Here is a 25,499-nt window from a genome sequence, read left to right on the forward strand (position 1 = left end):
CCTCAAGTGTTGTAATACTCACCCCTGCTGGGCAAATGTTGACAGTGAAGACTCTCGACCAAGCTCTCGGCCCACTGATTCTAACAGCTCGTCGTTGAACTTCAGGCATTTACAGGCAGCCTGCAAAATTAACTAAACTCTATATTTAGATATTTTAAAGTTACTTGTGGTTGACTTGCAACGTGGTCCATGTTTTATGAAGTATGTTCTGCATCTGTGGTCTTGAAGGAAATGCCCAACTTCCTGTGCATCTACTGACAGACAGTATCTCTGAACACGCTTCGAGGAAACAATGTTGTAGTAAGAAACAGCTATTTAGCTATTACTTAGGTATTACTAATAGCTACTTAAAGATGCTCTATCATAATTTGTTGTTGACATTTTTATTATAGGCTACATTTGAACAAAACATATAGTGAAAGAATATGCTATATCTGACATACTGTTTTTTTTTTTCTTGTTCTGCAGTGCAGCGCAGCCTATATTTGCATACATTTGACACATGAGGGATTAGGTGAAAATAATCGGTCATGCAGTATTTGCTGTGGAATAACAAACAACACGTTTATTAGACGGATAAGTCTAGAGAAAGCAGAATGACCACTAATAGATCTTATGAACGCGCACATGAAAATAAGCTTGCACTCCGAGGCAAATGAAAACCACAGAACACAGGAAATACAAACGACACACAGTCTCTCTGTTGTTTGAAAGCTGTGCACTGAATCAGCCTCACTTGTTCAGCTAAAAAAACTCTGAAAACTAGACCACGGTTTCAGCACTTGTTTCAAAGTGGTTTCGATATATTGACGCAAACTTGGAACTATGGGAAATTTTGCAAGCTGCAAGCGAAGGTAGGACACCTGTTTATTTAACTATGTGGCTACGATTACTGGCTTAGTGATAATTCTGTGTAAATGTTTCTACACCTAAAATCATTGCCTTAAAGTATCAAGTACAGTATGAGCATATAAAAAATTCAAGTTAAGTCAACTTAACAGGTCCAAGTTCAACAAGATACAAAAGGGAGGTATCTTCATGTCAAAATGACATAAATAACGGTGCCACTTTACAATAACAGGGCATGAAATTGATGTATTAATATGTAAACTAAACATTGCTTTATAATAAATTAATGATAAGTTAATGCATGTGCTAATCATGAACCTACGTTAACTACAACATGAGTCACAAGAGTTCATGTGTGTATAACGGCTACCTTAATTACTTGTAAGTACATGTTGTTAATTAATGTATTAAAGCTACATGTAACTAACATGAACTCAAGAGCTGTTAATGTATAACACATCCTAAACTCATCCTTAACTCATACTCATAAACTCTTGTATTTAAACTGCATTTTGATGTTGACAGAACACTTTTCTATTGTTATTCAGTGTAAATGAACTAGTTGGACATTTAAAAGGAGTTCATGACTAATTAAGAATGGGTTAAGGATGGTGTGCCCCTTCAAGTAAAGTCATGATATAATTATACATTAACACGTCATTAGTTCATAGTTAAATTAAGCATACACTAATGTGGTAATTAATACAAACAATCAATTGTAAGCAATCAATCATGTACTAACAAGTAATTAAAGTTGCCGTTATTTATTCATGAACTCTTGTGACTCATGTTGTATTTAAAGTTAGTTCATGATTCTCATTAGTTCATAATAAAGTAATGTTTAGTTCACATATTAACACATCATTAGTCATGTACTGTTATTGTAAAGTGTTACCATGCAAAGTGTTAAATGCAAGCCAATTTGATGTTAATTTACTACCTTGATGTCAAATTGACATCAAACTGATATCTAACATTGGTGTCAAAAAACAGGTAACAAAAGGTCAATTACAGAACTGCAGTTTTTTATTTTGACATCACAGTAGATTACATGCATTGAAGGGACACAAAATATTATGTAAATTTGGAATTTAAGCTTTTAAATTGATAAAATATTTTTTAATAATACTTTTTGTGTCATTATTGTAGTGGTCAATAGGGCATCAGTGTATATGTCAAATAGATATCAAAGTATTTAAGTAAAGTCACAGTATTGCTTTTAAGGCAACATGTTTGCTCATTTTAATTTAAAGGGCACCTATGGTGAAAAATCTACTTTTCAAGCTGTTTGGACAGACATATGTGCATGTATGGTGTATAGACCATCATATTGGGGTGAAATAAACACACCCAGTCCTTTTTTTGTCAATTTAGCAACATAAAAACGGTGGACCAATTGGAGCGGTTTTCAGATCGACCGCAACTTTACATAGGAGTGTGGTCCCCCCGCCCACCGAATTGATTGACAGCTGCGGGTATTAACATGTCCTGGTAGTCACGTGTATAATCATATAAACAAGACCAGACGTGTGCAAAGGAACCGGAAATAAAAGGTGTGTTCAGTTTGCTAGGATCATCAATCATCATCAAATGTGATCAAGAGTAAGTTTCACATGTTTAAAATGTTTTAAAACAGTGCATGTGTGTAATGAATAACAGCGATTTACGTAAGCTTTACTTCATCAGCACAGCCACGCGGGACTCAGAACAATTCAGAGTGTCACTCAGAACAATTATAAAGGAAGACGCTTCAATCCCACTTTGGGGACGTTAAATCAGGTTTATTTTGTACATTAATATAACAGATATCCATACAGCAGTGGAGATTAACCTGTATCATGTCACATTTGCGTGCAAAGAGTGCAAAGCAACGGGCGCTCTGTCTGTCTGTTTGTGTGTGTGCGCGTGAACTTTGTGTGACTCTGCGATGCAACTGTACAATAAATACTCATTGGTAAAGTTCTTACTGTAGTATTTCTCACAAACGCTACATAAGATCTGCTTCAAGTCTGTCTGTTGTCTGACGCAGCCGAGGGAGGAGATTAAGGCACGCAGAAAGGCACGTAGAAACGGTGGGCGGGGAGGACTAGCCTTAAAGGAGCAGTACACCAAAACCGCCACCCAGTGAAAAAAATGTATAAATAGGAATTTAATAAAAGGTATAATAAAAAATCTGATGGGTGTTTTGAGCTGAAACTTTACAGAAACATTCTGGAGACGCAAAACGCATATTAAATCTGAAAAAAAGGGCTAACCTAGGTGCCCTTTAAGTAACTCTGATTTTTTAAAAGTGTTAACATTTTAAGAATTACATATTATAATTGTCACGTTTCTTTATCCCCAGAAAGAAGAAACCCGAAGAAGCTGGTAAGGGATTTCCTCTTTTAATATAGTTTGAAAAAAGCATGTTAGTTTTATTATTAATAAGGAATTAATGATGTCAAAAATTATGTGTTTCACACCAACAGCTTCTTTATCTTGTTTGCTTCTGTTACTGACTGTTTCATTTGTTTTAGTTTTGTGATGATGTATGACAGCTATGATAAGCATTGTGTGCACAGAATAGACATACTGTTCAGTGACATAATACTTTTTATGTTTTATCTAGCAGAACCAAAAGACACAGCATCAGACTCTAGGGTAAGAATGCAAATCAGCCATGTTTAATAGAAGATCATTAAACTTCCTGTTTTGCTCTATCTGTGTATGGTCAGATCAACTACAATTACAATGCTAATTTACAATTTAAATTACAATTAATTTACTAAAATTTGTATTAAAACTTCATGGGTTTTTTTCTTTTGTAGCCTTTCCTTTTAAATTTGCACATCTGATAACATCGTGTTAAACTGAGGGTGGTGTTAATTTAGATCTGATGTGAGTTCATGTCACAGGTATTTTTGGTTCCGTCAAAAAAAAAACACACACCAAAAAATGGGTTGATGTGTTTGTTAAGTTTGCATTTTGGGGCCTGGTAGTGTTCGCTCTGAATGAGTCTTTTTACTGTAATATTCAAATGATAAACATTTAGTCACAGTGGTTTTTCCTGTTTCTCCAAATGATGCTCTCAATGAGACAGAAATAGAAACCAGGAGGGAAAGTATGTCAAAGCAAATGACGGTGAGGTAAAACGCAGATACCTGAATTAACTAAATATAAATTCTTAGTTTAAAACTAATACTTTCTAAATATTACACACTGCACAATTACTTAGTTAAAGCTGTTATGCCCCTTTTTACAAGATGTAAAATAAGTCTCTAATGTCCTTAGAGTGTTTATGTGGAGTTTCAACTCAAAATGCCCCACGAATATTTTTGTATAACTCTTTAAAACTGCCTCTTTTAGACTTTGATCCAAATTGTGTAATTTTAGTGACTCTCTCTTTATATTTAAATAAGATTGTGCCCCCAGTATTTTATTTTTTTTAAAGAGAGAGTGGAGCTATAAAGGCCTGGGCTTTAGCATAGCGGTGGATTCAAAAACAGTACTAATTTTATCGCTGTATGTGAAAAACTAAAAATGTGAACAGAATGCCTTTTAGTTGCTGACATTATCTTCAGCAGGTACAGTGAACACTCTAATGGTGGACAGCTGCTTCTTACTCAAGGCTCTCTATGCTAATGTGGTAGAGATTAATACTAATGGGCGGGACATTCTTTCTATAATTTTCTAAGTTCTATGAATGTTCCGATACATGGTTAGTGTGCTTCGTGTTCAGATCACATCACATATATCACACAAAAACAAGCAACACAAATACATTCAATATCATCACATGAATCACATTAAAAACTCATGTAACCCAATTCATGCTTAAATCCAGTATTTAAAATTCTAATGACAGTTGGCCCAAAATACATTTGATACACATTTTTCTTTACTTGAGGTTGCCTAAAATGTCTTTTTGATAGCAAAAGCTGAAATTTTACATTTAAGGAATGGGAACAATCTTCAATAATGACATTTGCTTTCTGTTTAATACTCATTAAATACATTTCATTTAGTTGTCTATGTGCTTTACCTACAATTGCACTGGCATTTTTTACAACTCAACACAGTTTTTGCTTTTCTTTAACTGGCAACAGTCCATAACATGCAATTACATGTTAAAAAACTTTCAACCAAATTCTTGTATACTATCTCCAGAATATCTTGACTCACATCAAATTGATGTAATCTCCTAATAAGATCTTATCTCTGCATTGCTTTAAAAAAATACATTCTACATTTTCAGCAATTTACTATCAATAAATGTTCTGAAATATTTAAAACATCAAACTGTCTCTAATTGATGTCCCTCAAGAACCAGTCTCCTCTAATCTCCTTGGTTTTATTAAAATTTATCTCCAGTGAACTCATTTTACATCAGTTTTAACTAAGTTTAAATACAGTCGGTTCGGAAACTATTCAGACCCTTTTAAATTTTGCACTCTTTGTTGTATTGCAGCTGTTTGCTAAAGTTTATTTATGTATCCCATTAATGTTCACACAGCACCCCATATTGACAGAAAAAAAAAGAAAAATTGAAATATCACATAATAAAACACCCAAAGGACTTCAAGATAGAACTTTTTAGCCTTAATTCTAAGCAGTATGTGTGGAGAAAACCTGGCACTGCTCATCACCTGTCCAATACAATGAAGCATGGTGGTGGCAGCATCATGTTGTTGGGGCATTTTATTTTTAGCTGCAGGGACAGGACAACTGGGTGAAATCGAGGGAAAGTTAAATGTGACCCAGCACAGGGATATTCTGGACGAAAACCCTCTCCAGAGTGCTCAGGACCTTAGACTGGCCCGAAGGTTTACCTTCCAACAAGACACTGACACTAAACAGCTAAATTCAATTCAATTCAATTCACCTTTATTTGTATAGCGCTTATACAATGTAGATTGTGTCAAAACAGCTTCACATAAAATGTCATAGTAAATAGGAACAGTGTAGTTCAGTTTGTGGTGTTTAAGATCAGTTCAGTTTAGCTCAGTTCAGTGTGGTTTAATAATCACTACTGAGAGTCCAAATACTGAAGAGCAAATCCAACGATGCGCAGCTCTATAGATCCCAAACCATGCAAGCTAGTGGCGACAGCGGAGAGGGAAAAAAAACTTCACTAAATGGCGAAAGTGAAGAAAAAAACCTTGAGAGAAACCAGACTCAGTTGGGCATGACCATTTTAATTTCTCCGCTGGCCAAACGTCTTGTGCAGAGCTGCAGTCTCAGTGGCGGAGGCTGGAAGCTGGCCTCAGCGAAGACTCGTCTGTCTCTGGAGTGTCACAGGAATCAGTCTCATGTTCTCAACTCCTCCATGACCACCACAGTAGCTGCTCAGGATACGGCCTGGTCCAGGATATGGAAACCCTGGGATCATCTCGTCGTTGGTCTTGGATCGAATCAGTGACTCTGCATAGTCTGAGGGCCTCGGGAAGAGTATTCCCAGGTGGAAATGGAGAATAAAGTAACAAAGGTGTGGCTTCACAACAACTCCGTGACCGTTCTTGAATGGTCCAGCAAGAGCCCTGACTTATACCCAATTAAGCATTTCTGAAAATACCTAAAAATGGTTATCCACTATCGTTTACCATCCAACCTGACAGAACTAGAGTGGATCTGCAAAGAAGAATGGCAGAGGATCCCCAAATCCAGGTGTGAAAAACTTTGTCTTTGCCAAAAAGGACTCAAGGCTGTATTAGATCAAAAGTGTGCCTCTACTAAATACTGAGCAAAGGGTCTGAATACTTAGGACCATGTGATTTTTCAGTTTTGTTTTTTTTTAAATCTGCAAAAATGTCAACAACTGTGTTTTTCTGTCATATGGGGTGCTGTGTGTACATTAATGAGGGGAAAAAAATTAAATGATTTTAGCAAATGGCTGCAATATAACAAAGAGTGAAAAATTAAAGAGGGTCTGAATACTTGCCGTGCCCACTGTATAACTATAATACAAGCTATCTCACTCTATTCCAATTTTGTTCAACCATCCAAAAAGTGCTATGTAGTGCACATAATTAAATAAATTAAAACCTAAATTATGAATCCTAAATTTGTGTAAACAGAAAAAGGGTGATAACATGCGTCCTTGTGGAACTCCTGTTTATAAAATAATTGTTTTAGAACCATATCATTAACAAATACTCTTTGGTGATGATTTATAAGGAAATCTTAAATCCACCAAACAAGATCACCATTCACTCCTCAACCAAGTAATCTTTGCAAAAGAATATTTGAATTGAATTAAAATATGAGCTGAAATCTACAAATGAAATCCCAGCATAATTTGAAGTCTGTTGGATATATTCAGCAACAAAATCACCTAAGCTATTACTGCATCAGAAACCTCCCCTATATGCGAACTGAAGGGGGTCCAAATCATTGACTACTTTGTTCCAGATGTGCCTTGATAATACTCTTTCCATACATTTCCCCAAAATAAATGTAAGAGCTATTGGTCTAAAATCTTTTAACTGATTGGCATTAGATATTTTGGTACTGGAACACTCTTTGTTTCTTACAATGTAACGAAAGCTAAAACAAATGTGTGATTACACTAGATCTGTGTTGTTCAACCATATTCATGAAGGGCCACGACCTCTGCACATTTTACATGTCTCCTTAACCAAATACACCTGCTCAATCACATATCACCAGCTTAATAGCAGAAACGTCCTGGTTACGTACGTAACCCATGTTCCCCGAATAGGGAACGGAGACGTGTGTCTGTATTAAACAGACTTTTGGGAGTGCTTTAGACGACCAATCACATCTGAAGATAAGAAAACGGGCCAATGAAATGCCAATTGAATTGGCGGAGCTTAGCTCCACAGCTGAAACTGATGAGCCAATTAGGGCTATATCAGTCGGCTGCTGGAGCCAGCTCATCAGAATTTGCCTGCTGAAGAGCCGATCGCTCAGCTCCCAGCTGGAGATTCGGGGAACGTGGGTTACGTGCGTAACCAGGACGTTCCCCTTCATATGGGAACTTCTACGTGTGTCTGTATTAAACAGACTTTTGGGAGACTGTATGGAAAGCGCCACAGCAGCTAAGCCTGTCGCGCCCCTGATGTGTAGTTTGCCAAGCCAAAGCGTGAGCGCACTGACATCACCAAGAGCGCAACCTTCCAACGTCCCCTAGGCCCAACATATTACCATTACATGGGAATAAAAGTTTTTAAATCGGGGGTCGTAAGTGTGTTTTTACCTAGCTAATATAGACTAGGGATTTTGGAAATACGACAGTACGTTGGGAAAGCGTGCCAGTCCCCGAAGGGGGAGGACGCAGCGGAGACCACCTGCTACCCTAAAAGGGGAGACCTGATGGTAAGGAGACATATGGACTAGCCCTAATGAGGGGGAGTGCTACATATGATAAGCTGGTTAGCGGTTTAGGGAAGACACGGGACCGCCTAATAAGGGGGAACACACCGTGGTAATAATGCATATGACATCACCAAATGGGGATGCACATAGCTGGCACCGATCCTCAATATGCGTGTAGACCTAATGGGCATACCAACCGCACACTGAGCCATGCACTCGACTCCTCCGCTGAGTCGATGCTGGGGGCCTCGGAGGAATTCTCTAGGGTTCGCCTGGGAAGGGAAACTTACTAGTAGAATAGGAAAAAGCGCACGCATCTCCGGTTTAGGGAGCCTGGCGCAGCAAGCGTTTGTGACACCGAGCTTAATTCTCCCCCGATTGATTGGGATTTCCCAATAACCGGGAGAAAACTGCTCCACTCGGAGGTTATAAAACCTCGCAAATGTGTTAGGTGTCGCCCAACCCGCAGCTCTGCAGATATCTGTGAGAGAGGCGCCGCGTGCTAACGACAATGAGGAAGCGACACCTCTAGTGGAGTGCGCTCTCATGTTAGGAGGGCGCGGCTCGCCCTGGCATTGATAAGCGAGGGCGATGGCATCAACTAACCAGTGGGCCAACCTCTGTTTTGACACGGCACTTCCCTTCTGCCGGCCACCATAACAGATAAAGAGCTGTTCACATGATCTTACATTTTGCGTTCGTTCCACGTAAAGGCGCAAAGCGCGAACGGGACAAAGCAGTGAGTGGGCTGAGCCTGCCTCCTCCGCAGGCAGCGCTTGCAGGTTCACCACCTGATCTATAAATGGGGTGGTAGGAACCTTGGGCACATAGCCAGGTCGGGGTCTCAGGACAACGTGAGAGTAACCCGGCCCGAATTCAAGGCACGATTCGCTGACCGAAAATGCCTCCAGATCCCCAACTCTCTTGAATGGCGCCAATGCGATCAGCAGAGCTGTCATAATGACAGAATACAGAATCGAGTGGCTAAAACAGATCTCTCTGCAGCCACCGGGACTAAGGAGAGATCCAAGAGGGCATGAGAGGGGGGCGGGATGGATTTAATCGCCGCGCGCCTCTGAGGAATCGGATGATTAGATCATGCTTCCCGAGCGTGTTGCCATCCACCGCGTCATGATGAGCGGAGATGCCGCCACGTAAACCTTCAGTGTGGAGGGTGACAGCCTACGCTCCAGCTTATCCTGAAGGAAGGATAACACAATGCTAATCTGGCAAGTTCGGGGGTCTTCTCGGGGAGAAGCGCACCACTCAGAGAATAGACTCCACTTCAGGGCGTAGGCATGCCTCGTAGAGGGTGCTCTAGCCTGAGTGATGGTGTTAAGTACCGCGGGCGGTAAGTCACCAAAGTCCTCCGCGCTCCGTCTATGGACCACACGTGGAGGTTCCAGAGATCTGGGCGTGGGTGCCAGATGGTGCCCCGTCCCTGAGAGAGGAGGTCCTCCCTTAGGGGAATGCGCCAAGGAGGGGCCGCCGCGAGGAGTGTGAGCTCCGAAACCCAGGTCCGGTTGGGCCAGAGGGGCGCAACAAACAAGACCTGCTCCTCCTCCTCCCTGACTTTGCACAAAGTTTGTGCGATTAGGCTCACTGGGGGAAACGCATATTTGCGCGTGCCCGATGGCCAGCTGTGAGCCAGTGCATCCGTGCCGAGGGGGGGCCTCGGTCAGGGAATAAAACAGCTGGCAATGTGCGTTCTCGGTGGAAGCAACAGATCGATCTGGGCTTCCCCAAAGCGCGCCCATATCAGCTGGACCGAATCGGGGTGGAGTCTCCACTCTCCTCGGGACACTAGCTGCCGTGAGAGCGCATCGGCTGCACGGTTGAGCTCGCCCGGGATGTGAATGGCACGCAGTGATTTCAGTCGCGTATGACTCCAAAGGAGCAGACGGCGAGCGAGCTGAGGCATGCGGCGAGAGCGCATACCCTCCATATGGTTGATATAAGCCACCGCCGCCATGCTGTCCGTCCTGACCAGCATGTGTTCCCGCTCCAACACCGGAAAAAAGCGGCGGAGAGCCAGATACACTGCCAACAGCTCCAGGCAGTTGATATGCCAATGCAGGCGGGGTCCGGACCACGAACCCGCGGCTGCATGCTCGTTGCACACGGCCCCCCAGCCCGTGCTGGAGGCATGTGTCATTACGACAACATGCCTGGATACTAGCCCTAGGGGCACTCCGGCCCGTAGAAAAGCCAGATCCGTCCAGGGGCTGAGGGTGCGGAGACACAGCAGAGTGATGTTCACCCGGTGCGTACCCGCGCGCCATGCCCGTCTGGGGACTCGATCGCGAAGCCAACGCTGAAGTGGTCTCATATGAAGCAAACCGAGCGGCGAGACCGCGGCTGCGGATGCCATATGCCCCAGGAGCCTCTGAAAACATTTCAGTGGGACCACTATTTTCCTGTGGAGCTCGTTACACAGGAAAGCATTAGCCTGGCGCGCTCCTCGGAGAGGCGCGCAACCATAGCAACCGAATCCAGCTCCAGCCCGAGGTAAGAGATCCTCTGCACAGGGCAAAGTTTGCTCTTCTCTCGGTTGACCTGAAACCCCAACTGGTCGAGGTGCCGAAGCACTTTGACTCTGTGCATAATCAACTGATCGCGAGAGGAGGCTAGAATGAGCCAGTCATCGAGATAGTTGAGTGTGCGGATACCCGCAAGCCGCAGTGGCGCAGAGCACCCTCCGCGAGCTTGGTGAAAACCCGCGGAGACAGAGAGAGCCCGAAGGGGAGGACTTTGTACTGCCACGGTCGTCCTTCGAACGCAAACCGGAGAAAAGGGCGGTGGCGTGGAAGAATAGAGACATGAAAATACGCGTCCTTCAGGTCTATGGCTGCAGACCAATCTTGTGGACGGACGCTCTGAAGTAAGCGTTTCTGCGTAAGCATTCTGAAAGCATTTAGTGTAAATGACAGTTCAGTCTGCGCAGATCTAGGATTGGTCTTAACCCCCCGCTCTTTTTTGGGCACGATGAAATACGGGCTGTAGAACCCGGACTCCATCTCGGCTGGAGGGACCTGCTCGATTGCGTCCTTCGCCAGGAGGACCGCAATCTCCTCTCGCAAGACAGGGGCGCTCACGGGGATCACCCTCGTGAAAAGGACACCCGTGAACTTGGGAGGGCGAATAGCGAACTGAATCGCATAGCCGAGTCTGACCGTCCGTATGAGCCACCGCGATGCGCTGGGCAGCGCTAACCAGGCTGGCAGAGCGCGCGCTAATGGCACCATCGGAGCGATCACTGACGTGCCAGCGGAGGGGCAGCTCGGGATGGGAGTGCTCATCCCGGGAAGCGGTGCGTCCCGGGGAAGAGCTGAAAATAAGAGAATTTCTCTTACCTTCCTCCCTGGATCCCGCGGTGAGGCCAGAGTGAGAGAAAGGAGTCCGTCCTGCTGCACTCTGAGGGCCTGAGGCGAAGGGTCCCGGTGCTGCGAGCTGAAAGGCGGAGCGTCCCAGACTGGCAGTACTCGGGCTCGCGCATCCGGAGAGAGAGGAAACTGCTCTTTTGGAAATTTGGTTGCCGCCAGCCCAGGGGCCGGCAGCGAGGAGTTTAAAGTCGTTGTGGACTGATTTAATAATCCTCGGCCCCCCACCGAGGAAAGAGCAGGTCCCCTCTTTTCCGAATGGCCCGTCCCAGGAACGCTTCGCGGTCCGTTTACTGGACTTAGCGGCGCCCTGGGGCGGGGGCGTTGCAGTCCCGCAGGAGGCTCGGCATTGCCGCCTGGCCGGAGCGGGCAGCGAAAGCGGAGCAGATGAAGCCGTGGGTGGACGCCCTCGGCGAAGAGCAACCGCAGCGGAAGGGGCAGCGGGAGGAGCAGTTTTTCGAGCCCGCTGATAGATGACCTCACCCCTTGCCTTGGACTGCTTTTCACCGCGGAGAATTCCTGGGTGAACTCCCCGACGGTGTCGCCGAAAAGGCCAGCCTGGGGTGGCATTCCTGGACCACTAATGTGGCCATCGTCTTCCCCAGGGCACGAGCAGCCGATTTAATAGTCATGAGAGCATAATCGGTTGCCGTGCGGAGCTCATCCAGCAAGCCTGGGGGAGAACCGCCCTCCTGCATCTTGGCCAGCTTCTCGGCTTGGTAGCGTTGATAGGTGGCCATAGCGTGCAGAGCGGAGGTGGCCTGGCCCGCAGCAGTGCAGGCTCTGGCCGTGAGAGACTCAGATAACCTGCACGCTTTGGAAGGGAGTGAGGGCGGACCTCTCCGAGTGGAGCAGCTCTGCGGACAGAGCACGCTCCACCTGGGGAATCGCCTCATAACCCCTGGCCGCTCCGTCATCGAGGGAGGTGAGAGCGGGAGCGCACGAGGACCGGGCAGAAAAAGGTGCCCTCCATGCCTGCGTGAGCTCTCTGTGTACCTCCGGGAAGAAGGGGCCGGGGGGGTCTAGAAGGCTTCGCCTTCTTCACCCCCACATAACACCATCTAAGCGGTCCGGTCGCGGTTCTGGGGGACAAGCCATCTCCAGTCCCACGGCCGAAGCAGCCCGGAATAACACGGCTAACATGTCCGACTCCAGATCCGAAACCTCACTGACAACCCCGGAGGGTGGCAGGGGGTCCGGATCTTCATCAGAGCATGTCAGCCCGCCCTCCGATGCAGCGATGGACATCACGTCCCCGGTGTCATCTAATGAGAGTGCGGCCAACCCAGAGGATGGACCAGCGCTAACACTCGAAGCAGAAACAGAGCGCACTGACGAGGAGCGAGGGGTCCGCGGGCCCGAAGGCGACGGATTAGCCCCCACTGTAACCCTCAGGCCTGCCCGAGTGCTAACCGCTTGGCGGGGAGCAGCAGGGGTGACTTGCCCTAATAAAAGAGCTCGCCGCGACCTCAGTTGCGCAACAGTCAAGCCATCGCAATGCGGGCAAGAACTGTCCGCGAGCACCGCATCAACATGTTGGACCCCCAAGCATGTGACGCAGTACTCGTGCCTGTCATCCGGGGAGAGGAAACCACCGCATCCAGAAACGCACGGTCGAAACATCTTTAAAAAGACGCGCTGCACGACCGTGTGCTCTCTTAGGGAATTCTGCTCTTTTAAAAAACTGCTCTTTTAGGTCACCAGCGAAACGCCAAGGGGACGGGAAACCCAGCTCAACCGCCGCTAGAACATCTTCCCTTGCACTGGTGAGAATAATGCTTTCTTCAATGTTGGAAGTCAGCTCAGCAGAAGGGTTCTTCAGTCTCAGATCGGGTCTGAAGCAACAATTCTGATGAGCTGGCTCCAGCAGCCGACTGATATAGCCCTAATTGGCTCATCAGTTTCAGCTGTGGAGCTAAGCTCCGCCAATTCAATTGGCATTTCATTGGCCCGTTTTCTTATCTTCAGATGTGATTGGTCGTCTAAAGCACTCCCAAAAGTCTGTTTAATACAGACACACGTAGAAGTTCCCATATGAAGGGGAACTGAAAGACCATTAATGGGTGTGACAAAGGAGACATCCAAAACATGCAGTGCTGGTGGTCCTCCAAGAACGTGGTTGAGGAACACAGCACTAGATAGTTGAAAAGCGCAATCTCTTAACTCAGGAAATTCATTTGGCTTAATCCTTAGACTGGCTGCTTTTTCATACTTTTCGAGTTTAATGGGCTCATGTGTTGGAATAATAAAATATATTCTCTCACATTCGGTTGTACATTTCCCTTTAACAAACCTAGTAAAGAAAGTATTTAAATCTTTTACAGCTACTATATTTCAGTACATTTGAATTGTTTTAGACTTAACGCAACTACTACTGTATGTAATGGTATCAGTGGTTTCATGTACATTTTCACAAGCATCAAAGAACACATGCCACGTGTATGTTTGAAGCAGTCTTTAAGTTCCTCTTTGCTCTGATCTGTCCATAGTTCTATGTCTTTAGTTTCTTGTTTAAAATTTGCTTAATATTTGGGTACAGGTTTATACTGTATATAATGTTTTGATCTGACTTCCCCATTGAAGGGCGATACACAGTTTTATATTCATCTTTTATATTACCAAAACATTCATCCAACATGCGTGTTAAGTAGTTCAGTCCACATACTGATAGAAAAAGTGGTCAAATGGCTTGATAACTCACATAAGTTCATATCTCTAGGAATTAAATCTGTTTGATCAGATGAATCAGTTAAAGTGTCATTATAAATGTCTGTTATTTTGCTTGCAGCTTCCTCAATATAATAAAAGTTTAAACCCGCATGTATGTGAGAATGCCATTCACCACACTTGGTCTTGAGCCAGTCACGATCACAAACACAGCCAGGCACACCAACCAAGCCAGAAACCACTGGGTCCTCATATTTAGGAGTATTTTAAAAAAGTAAAAACAAATATAAAAACAACTTTTTAACAAGACAAACCAACAAAAGGTGACAACACATGAAGGACTGGGTTTGCAGCAGAGCCACACCACTTCCGTTTACACAGCTACTAAATAATATTTTTGAGCCTATATGTGTACACAATGCTCATGCCCGCTACAACTAGGTTAATAAATACAGTGCAGCTGGGATGACAGTAAAACCCTAAATAATAGTTTACTGTTGGTTCCCTCAATGTTGTCTTATGGTGTTTTTTTCATGGATGATTTAAATACAGTAAAAAAGGTTACTAATAAGTAACTAAGAATGTTTGGGCTGCAAATTTGTGCAAATACTCTTTTAGAAAAAAACATTTTAAATATTGTCAAATTATGTTAACCACAGACTAATGGTCTGTATTCCCGTAGCTGTACCGCGTGACCCAACCAAATTTCTTGCGGCACAGGAATACAGTTCAGAATAATAGGGTCGGTAACTCTGGTGTAATTTGAACAGAAGCAGGTGGTTTAACAATATAGTGTTCCCGAGCACAGATGTTATTTCAGAACAACTGAATATCTGTGATTTCCTCATTTTTATTGAGCATCCTTGAATGACGATCAGCTTGCATTAGAAAACGGTCAGTTTACTGTTAGGAAACACACATCAGGCAAGTCTGATGTATGGGAATCTTTTTCATGCATCATAAAGGCAAATTAAAAAAAATCCCTTTGTGCGATGTGATAATACCTAAAAGTTTTACCCTTTAGCAGTCTCAAGAACCTCAGGTTCAAGGCAGCACTCATGTCTTATTACAAAGGGGCAAACAAAACTGACATTTAGCCTAAACTTTTTGCACAACAAAAAATCGGTTATCTCTCCCTCTCTTGGTAGTACCCGATTTAAACGGGAGATTTTGGAAACCAGATCTAAATTTAGCAGGAACAGTCGGGTCAGGCTGAAAATTATTCTGAGCGGGCAGCTGATAAACAAAGACTGAATATACAGCGGGAGTGGTTGGGTGCAAAATAAAACCTTGCAAGAGTGGGACTATAAAAACAGTCCCTTGCAGACCTCTACCACAGACCCAAATATAAAAGCCTATAAGAAAATCTTGAACAAACTGACAGTAAACTACACTAAAAAATCTTGGTTTTCCATAAAAGACATAAAAGTTTTCCATATTTTGTGATTTATGTTTATATTTTTTCCTGTTTATTTATGCTTTTGAATTGTATTATGTTGCCTGTTCTGCTTTGCTAAAGCTATGTTGGGAGATATATTTTGTGATGTTTTGGCGTAAAGCAGTTCACCAATTCCACAGAATTTTAAACTCCCTCAAATACATCTGTGACAATTAGAATGGAGAACTGCTTTATTACAATTTTTTTAAAAACTGATATCTTATAAAACTACATACATTTCCAGAAGTTACTGGAATGCTTGTTTATAACATTGAGAGAGCCTTGCCAGAACATTAACCAAAGTCCTGAGAAATTTCCAGCTATGTGGATTTATCTGATTATGTTGTGCAAACAAAAGTACATTGGTCTAAATATAGATTTTATGTAAATAGAAAAATAGATTCTGCGCAGTTTGACTTTTGCTTACAGTTTAGTTTCTCTGACATTGCTATACACATTCAAATATGCCTCTACATTGGAGAGTACAAACATCAAAGAAAAACATAAACAAACACAAACTTAAATTAAATGCTATAGTTTTAGATTTATACCCCCAAAAAATAAAATAAATAAAAACACTTTTCAAAGCTGCTATATCTAATCAATTACTCATTTGCAGAATTGTTTTTGCTTTGAAACTGTTTAATAATTGCTTTATTATATCCAGTTTCAGATATTCAGAGTTATTTCAACTTAATTCAACTTGATCAAAAGTTTACTCAAGGGAGCTGTTTTTTTTTTTTTGTTTTGTTTTTTGTCCCATAAATGAACGCTAAGTACTTAGTACTATTAAAGGGGAGAACTTATTAATTAAGAGGAGAATACCTAATTGTGTTCCTTAAGTTGAGCCTTATTTTTTTATTGCAACCCAAGCTTTTTAATGCAAAAAGAGAAAAAATTTATAATAACATTCACTCACCTTTAAGTAAACCTGTATGAGTTTCTTTTGTTTGTGAAAACAAATGAAGCTATTTTGAGGAAGGCTGGAAACCTGGAACCAATGACCATTGATCCATAGTAGGAAAAACAAATACTATGTAAATCTCTAAGTTTCTTTAGACAAAATATATACAATCACTGGTGTCAATTGCTTGTTAATGCAAATTTCTAATTAGCCAATCACATAGCAGCAACTGAATGCATTAAGGCATGTAGACATGTTCAAGACGATCTGTTGCAGTTCAAACTGAGCCTTACAATGGGGAAGAAAGATGATTTAAGTGACTTTAAATGTGGCATGGTTGTTAATGCCAGATGGGCTGGTTTGAGTATTTCAGAAACTGCTGATCTGCTGGGATTTTTACGCACAACCATCTATAGGGTTTGCAGAGAATGATCCAAAAAGAGAAAATAGTCAGTGAGTGGCAGTTCTGTGGACATAAATGCCTTGTTGAGTTCAGAGGAGAATGGTCAGACTGGTTCAAGCTGATAGAAAGGCAACAGAAACTCAAATAACCACTTGCTATAACTAAGGTATGCAGAAAAGCATCTCTGAATGCACAACATGTCATACCTTGAGGCGGATGGGCTACAGAAACAGAAGACCACACCTGTCAGCTAAGAACAGGAAAATGAGGCTACAATTCACACAGGCTTACCAAAATTGGACAATAGAAGATTGGAAAAACGTTGACTGGTCTGATCAGTTTTCAATTTCTGCTGCAACAGATGGTAGGGTTAGAATTTGGCATCAACAACACGAAACCATGGATCCATCCTTGTCTCAACATTTCAGGCTGGTGGTGTAATGGTGTGGGGGATATTTTCTTGGCACACTTTGGGCCCATTAGTACCAATTAAGCATTGTACACGGCACAGCCTACCAGAGTATTGTTGCTGACCATGTCCATCCCTTTATGACCACAGTGTGCCCATCTTCTGATGGCTACTTCCAGCAGGATAACGCACCATGTCATGAGCAAATCACCTCAGACTGGTTTTTTGAACATGGCAATGAGTTCACTGTACTCAGATGTCCACCATATCTCAATCCTGATTCTCAAAAAAAAATCTGAAGAATATTTCCAGTACCTTGTTGAATCTATGCCACGAAGGATCAAGGCAGCTCTGAAAGCAAAAGGGGGTCCAACCCTAACCCAACACGGTACTAGTAAGGTGTACCTAATATTTTTTGTGTTCAACTGAAGAAAGTCTTATACAGATTTGGAACAAGAAAAGGGTGATTGATGATAGAATTAAAATATTTGGGTTATTTCTTTCAGCACTTTCCTGCTGCCCTGCTCTAATAGGCTTAGTTAGGATTTTAACAAAGATGTTCATTTTTGTTTTGTAGCCTTTCCGTTAAAATTTGCACATCTGATAACATCGTGTAAAACAGAGGTGTTTAGATCTGATGTGAGTTCAATGCCTTGTGCAATACCCACACTTGCCGTCTTTGTGTTTGAACAATTGTCTCTTTTCATGACTTACTACCTGACAATATATATCCAGCACACAATGCATGATGGGATACATTTTGCCTCAAATACCCATCCGAAGTGATAAAAGTTACCATTTGAAAGTTTAAGTATTTCACATTTCAAAAATGACATTATTTACCAGTTGAGAGTGTTGACAGTCTGTGCAGTTGATGGAGTCTGGATCTTTATTAAGGTGATTCATTTGTTTTCAGCCTGTTATATGTTTAGCAGTAATCCTTTTAACAATAATTTGCGTAGTGCGTAAAACAACAAGCATATTGGATGATATTTCTCATGGTCAATAAAAGGAATCCCTATACTCTAATTATGAATTAAAGCTTCATTTTCACAACTGAAATGACCACTAATTGAACTTATGCACAGTTACATGCATTCGCATTTTGCCTGTCAAGCTGTTTCCAGTGAACTGTCGTGTATTTCTGTGCCGACTGCTTTTAAGATCTGCCTTGTTGAGAATCGTGATATTCACTACCTGATTAAGACATCGTTCAAAAAGCACTCCACCAAATTGAATTATTGTGGTCTACAACCATGCATTTTTGTTTCATTGTATGGAGTTGCAGGGAAGATGAGAAGTTTAGTTTTTGCAGATTAAGCTGTTGGTGATGGTTTTTCATTTAAGCCGAGATATCCTCCAGGTATATACTGTTTGGTTCTCTTCGAAGGCGGACGCACTTTTATCCTTTCCCTCCCATATCTCTCCTGACTGGCTCCTATTGTCTCATCTTATTTTATCTCTGAGGCTCTCCTTGCCCTGCTCTCCAAACAAATAAGGAATTATGGATTTGATCAACTGGTCTCTGAACAAAATTGACACCATCTTCTTGACGAAAAGTCTGGGTTCGGGGGAACTCAACTGTCCTGTGGGGATGTTTGCAGCTTGATACATGATGAACGGGTTAGAGAAGTGCCGTGTTGCGTGTCTGGCCGCTTTGTCCCTGGAAGATATTGAAGATATCTATCTATTCGGAACTTTGATAACAGGGCTTTTACTGATGGGCTTAGGCGAAGCTCTGTGGTATCGACGACTGATGAAAGTGGTCAGTTGAATCGAAATGGTTGTGAGCAGAGTTGTCGCAAATCAGACTGTGGTTATAGACCTCTAATTGAAAAACATCAGGGTGAAACTAGCAGCTTTGCAACGAGTTTTGAACAGACCTGGAGACCAGTGATGGACATATATCTGCGAAACTGGTAGATATTGACCCAAATTTGAAAAACCTTTTCTTCTCTTTTGGCTTCCCTGTGACTCTCCTGCCAGACGGCCTTGGCTGGAGACAAACAAACAATCCCCCAGAGGTTAAAATAACAAGATGCTCTGAATTCCTGCTCCCAGTTCCAAGGACACCTGTTGAGACTCTACAGGCTTACATACACACAACTACAGATAAACAATCACTACCTAACCCTGCATCCCACACCTTCGTGTGTCTTCACGCACCGATATGAGTAGGCGGGTCTGTGACCAGCACCCCCTGGTTGCAGGACCAGATAGCTGTCGCCTTCATCGGACTATGTCCACATCCCTCGTTCCCATCCCCTGTTGCGATGTTATGTCTATGTCTATGCATTTATGAGCTGGTTGCTGGGGCTTTTTCCCCCCTAATCTCACACTGCCCTACTTCAAGAACACACCTCCCTCTTTGCAAATGTATCTTATTTCATCTTTCGGTCACACTTTATTTTGATGGTCCATTTGTAGAATTTTAGTTACACTGCAACTAATTCTCATTAGATTATAAGTAGACTGTTAGGTTGGGGTTAGGGTTAGTGTAAGTTGTACGTGTAACATGTACTTGCAAAGTTTCTTATAATCAGTTAAATGTCTGTTGAATGTGCAGTATCAGAGGTTATTAAGCTGACAGTCTACTAATACTCAAATGGACCATCAAAATAAGGTGTTACCCATCTTTCTAAAAGCTACCTCTTGTCTGACCTGTCTTTCCCTGAAATGTGCTATGTTTGTGTATGGCACTTAAACTAAATGTGAAAGTGTATGTGACATTGGCATAACAAGTCTATGAGAAACCATGTGACTGGATGATGGTTCTTAGTGATGTACTGTAAATAGAAAATAGAAGGGGACCAAGATCCCTGAGGAACTCCAGTGGCCAGCTGATGAGCTTTGGATACCTCTCCTTACAAGGTTATTATAAATGATCTGCCAGTAAGGTAAGAATGGGGTTACATTGATGCCTATTGAGGACAGTAAAATTTGGCGATTTACTGTATCAAAAGCTGCAGACAGGTCCAGTAAAAAGCAGAATAGATAATTTAGAACCTGCTTTGCCAATCCACAAGGCTTCAGTGGCTGAAAGTAGTGTGGTCTCAGTGGAATGTCCACATTTGTAGCTGGTTTGCATCCAGCAGGTTATAGTGTGTTAAAAACGTAGACATTTGGTTGAAAACAACCCTTTCTAGTGTTTTGGCACTAAAAGGAATGAGAGAGACCAGTCTGTAATGATCAACTCTTGAGGTGTTGAGTGATGGTTATTGAGCAGGAAAATAAAGGTTCTGAATAGTTTGTGGGTGTCTGGGGTGCTGTTTATTTTGTTATGGTAGTATACTGTAGAGTTTGAGCTACCCACTGCGCCACCGTGCAGCCTGTGAACAATATGAAGCATGTATTGTTCTCTGATGAGTCCATCTTTACTGTCTTCTTCACATCCAGGGGAGTAACAGTGTGGAGACGCCCCAAACAAGCATACCACCCAGATTATTGCATGCCCAGAATGAAGCATGGTGGTGGATCAGTAATGGTTTGCGCTGCAATATCATGTCATTACCTAGGCCCAATACTTGTGCTAGGTGGGTGTGACACAGCAAGACTGGTGACAGAGTGATTTAATGAACACGAAAGAGAAGTTGAACATCTCCCATGGCCTGGACAGTCACCTGATTATATATTATTGAACAACTTTGGGGTATTTTGGAGGAGTAAGTCAGGAAACGTTTTCCTCCACCAGCATCACATAGTGACCTGGCTACTATTCTGCAAGAAGAATAGCTCAAAATCCCTCTGGCCATTGTGCAGGACTTCTGTCAATTCCAAGATGAATTGATGCTGTATTGCTGCAAAAGGAGGCCCTACACCATACCAATGAATTATTATGGTCTAAAACCAGATGTTTTAGTTTCATTGCCAAACCCCTGTATATATGTGTATATCCTGTGATATATATTTTGAACAGGCAGAAGTATTTTGTCACAGTTAGCTACTGAAGAGCATCTTGTGATGCAAAAGTACAAAATAAATAATAATAAAACAGTAATGAAAAATAAAACTTATGATTAGAAAACTGGGTATCACTTTATTTTGATGGTCCCTTTAAGGCATTTTGTTGAATTTAAGTTACATTGCATCTACATGCCAACTAATTCTAAATAGGTTATAAGTAGACTGTTAGGTTGGAGTTAGGGTTAAGGTTAGTGTAAGTTGACACGTACTTGCAAAGTTTCATATAGTCAGTTAAACTTTTAGTAAACAAAATGTGCAATAGGTACCATCAAAATTAAGTGTTACCAAAATTTTCAAAGATTAAGCTCAGCCCTCACCTGAAACAACAGAAAAACAACAATTTATTGTAATGAATGAAAATGTGCCTTCAGGGCGCTCGCCTGTGATGTAAGTACCACCCTACTACAGACAACTTTTCAAGCTTATTTTTTAGAAATATGCTCCATGACAAAGATTTACTCAGTTTATTATAATATAATCCACGCTATATATTGTAAACAAATAAATACCCCAAAACACATAGATCTACCTGCCTTTTGGATAGTTTTTTATGTGGAAAATACATGTTGTTTTGCTTTACGGTTGTTGTAAAAGTTTTAAAACTGTATGTATAAATGTGCCAACATGGTATTATCATAAGACACATTTAAATAAGTGTATCGCTCGCGTGCACACAGCCGGCTTACCTTAGACGACATAAATGAGGCGTGAGGGACAAGTATATATGCCTGCAAGTCCCATCATAGACAGAGAACAACATTCAATATCCTTTTTTGTCACGAAGCGAAAAGCAGCGAAAAGCAGCCCATACAGTCACATCTGCTATACATTTTAAGGAGGAGTGTAAACACTGCAGTTATGACAGAGTTAAATGTGTTCAGATAAAGAAAAAAACGCCGAAAAATATATTGATCACATTAAAATGACAGATAATATGTATGTATTTTTACACATTTATTCACACGTTTGCATTACTGAGAGCAGGAAAGAGATTAGCTGCACTGGTAAGCTGTATCCCCATCATATAATTTAATTAAAATAAATTATCTTTACAAGTGAAGGAATTATCTACACAAATATGAATTTCTAATTAGAAAAAAATGCTACAAACTATAAAAAACTATTCATTAAAATACTTAAATAACAGACAAATGCAAATGCCCAACACAAGCGAGCTGCGTTCCAGACCAGATCAGCTTGATGATGTATAATGTCTCCGACACCGCCTGTAGTCCCATTTAGCAACTTGATAGCAACCGTCTTATTAAAGAAGCATAACCGTTTTAAAAAATCAAGAGTATGATGTAACTGATGTGTTTTATGTCGTAGAACAAAACGTGGAAGTATCTTGAGTTTGTGTTTGCCACGGACCTTATTTAAGCGATTTAACTGAAATCCCATTGAAAAAACCTATTGACTTTGGGACGAGGGAACCGGAACTTCTAAAATGCTAACTCGCTTCTGGTGTTTTTCATACAAATTGACCTCATAGTTCCTCCACTCGATTGGTTCACAGTAGTTTGTTCTGTAGACATTCGAAAATAAATTTTACTTAAGGGGCTAATATTATTGACCTTAAATTTATTTTTGTTTTGTTTTTTAATATAAACTGCTTCTTTATTCCAGCCAAACTAAAAAATTTTCTCCAGAAGGAAAAAGATCTATAGGAAATACTGTGAAAATTCCCTTGACCTGTTTATTCTAGCCTCTCAATGTCTGTCATTTACATTGCTTATGATGTCTGTGTGTTTGCCTGTTCGCTTTGTGCATATTGGACTGTAAATAAACCTGTAAATAAACAAGGACTTTGAATCTCAAAATTGAAAAATAAATAAATAAAATGATACTCACTGCATCAGTTAATGTTGTTGCCAAATATACAGTATAACAAGACAGAGTTTCATGCAACTTAATGACTGCAATAAAGATCCAATCATAGACTTATTTCCTTTCTTGCTTTGTGTTTTCTCTTTGACCCACAGACAGAAGACGTCCTCTACGCCTCCATTAACCACTCTAACATCAATCCAGAAAGACCTATTCCAAACCTGGATGACAATGACTGTGATTATGCTGTTGTAAAACTCCCTCAAGAGACCGCAAATAAGCACAAAAGCACTGAAGACTGTTCAGATGATTATGTGCTCATGGGCTGAGCATCGAGATGCGGAAGAGGCTGAAATGAACCAAAATGGACACCTGAGATTAACAGACACATCTTCAAAGGCTCTGTGACTTTGTATAGGTTACATTGATGTTAAGTGCTTAACATTTTATTTATTTTTTATGTTTTTTTGTTTTTTTTATGTTGTTGTTGTTTGTTTTTGACAATAACATTATACATATTTCCCATGCATTCAAAGTAATTATTGCCTTTACCTTTTGAAGTAAACATGCATGCATTTTATGCCTGTACACCCACCTGTGTATGTTTGAATATGTTATAAATCAGTGTTTCTCAACCACGTTCCTGGATGACCAGCAGCTCTGCACATATTCCATGCCGCCTTGACCGAACACACTTGATTTAGATTATCAGCTTATTAGCTTAGAGACTGAAAGACCTATAATGGGAGTGACCGACAAAAGAGACATCCAAAACATGCAGTGTTGGTGGTCTTCCAGGAATGTGGTTGAGAAACACCGTTAAAAATGATAATTTTGGTTTGTATGCTTAAGAGATTTTACTTTACTGATGAAAATAAGCTGATATTAAGAGTTTGACATTTGATATTAAGCATTTTAACTTTTTTTTTGATAATAATAACATGAATATTTTCGATGCAGTTGAGAAACAAAAACAAAGTAATTAATCAAGTCAAATTTGTTAATTATTACTAGTTGTTACAATGGATAACCAATTAGGTTTAATGCCACTAATGTGTATCCTCAAGCTTTTTTTGTGTTTGATGTTGATTTCATTCTCGTTTTGTGTGTGTGTGTGTGTGTGCGTGTGCGTGCGTGTGCGTGCGTGTGCGTGCGTGTGTCTGTGTGTCTGTGTGTGTGTGTGAATGATGCCCTCCATATTAATTGTAGTATCATCATGTTACAATGTTGGGGGAAATGGGCAAAAAGGACATCATTAGTTTTGATAGAATGTCATAGGGAAGTAAAAAAATTGCAAAAAAAGGTGTTGTAGTTTTAATTTAAATTTTTGGTTTCATAAACAATTGTTTTATTGTTTAAATTTTGAAAAGCACACTTCTTCGGGTCTTCTCTACACTGTAACTCTCCCAGATGTGCAAAAGACAGTGAAGGTGGACTCATCGGAGAACAATACATGATTCACATTGTTCACATAATGCAGGAGTCGGGAACCTTTTTTCAGCAAAGAGCCATTTTAAAAATTTTTTTGGCAAATACAATTTTTTAAAGAGCCATTTGGGATATATAAGCCTCACATGACGACCAACTCATGAATGTTGTTTGAATTTATGTGCGCAGGGTTACCTTAGATATGTAAGTTGCATACCCTTTATTGGTGTCCGGTTCAAGCTAATCCACAGCCCTGCACATGCACATTGGTTGAAATGTCCTTTTATTCTTATTCTTATTAATGTTGCTGTAAAAATATACAATAAAAAATCATTTTAAGTGTATTTTCAATAGAAAATTGATTTTTAGTGACAGTTTACATTTTTTTATTGAAGGGAGACAGCTGGAGAGCCACATATTTTTGGTCAAAGAGCCACATGTTCCCTACCCCTGATATAATGGATATTTTCCTCATGTATTGTGACAACATGCCCTGTGTTTCCCCCCACGCCATGCAATAATGGTAAATCTGATGTATGTCAATTGTATTTAAAGCAAAGAAAAGATGTGTATGAGAAACTGATTAAACCAAAAATAAACCTAACCTGAGAAATATTCAGTGGATTAAATATTTTAGGTAGCCCAATTACCTCAGTATATTGTTAAAAAAGGATGACCGAATATTAGGCTACATTTTACCAATTACGTTGTTACACTTTTACATTAAATGTGTTTTACACACATGTTAATGTAACATTTCAATTTCATTACATAATTGTATAATGAAAAATCTGGATATAGGCATAGTTAAATAATAAGAGTTCTTATGTAAAATCCTTTCAACAGGCCAAGTGAAACAAACACATTGTGACGATTCACACGGGATCATTAATATGGCTAATATGGCATTTGATTGG

General features: G+C 41.2%; 1 protein-coding gene across 2 annotated transcripts; it reads left to right on the forward strand.

Moving 5' to 3' along the window:
* Window positions 1-485: 485 nt before the first annotated feature.
* On the forward strand, window positions 486-25,197 carry si:ch211-214p13.7 (uncharacterized). Of its 2 annotated transcripts, none has more exons than XM_056465048.1 (4): window positions 486-854; window positions 3,194-3,216; window positions 3,461-3,489; window positions 23,310-25,197. In XM_056465048.1, the coding sequence occupies exons 1-4, from the start codon at window positions 826-828 to the stop codon at window positions 23,481-23,483; spliced, it is 255 nt and encodes an 84-aa protein (XP_056321023.1). In that variant the 5' UTR covers window positions 486-825; the 3' UTR covers window positions 23,484-25,197. The 2 variants fall into 2 exon arrangements, with proteins under 2 accessions (XP_056321023.1, XP_056321022.1); XM_056465047.1 differs by having other exon boundaries at window positions 490-854; window positions 3,458-3,489.
* The last annotated feature ends 302 nt before the right edge of the window (window positions 25,198-25,499 follow it).

Source organism: Danio aesculapii, chromosome 9, assembly GCF_903798145.1.
Source record: "Danio aesculapii chromosome 9, fDanAes4.1, whole genome shotgun sequence".
Classification (NCBI taxonomy): domain Eukaryota; kingdom Metazoa; phylum Chordata; class Actinopteri; order Cypriniformes; family Danionidae; genus Danio; species Danio aesculapii.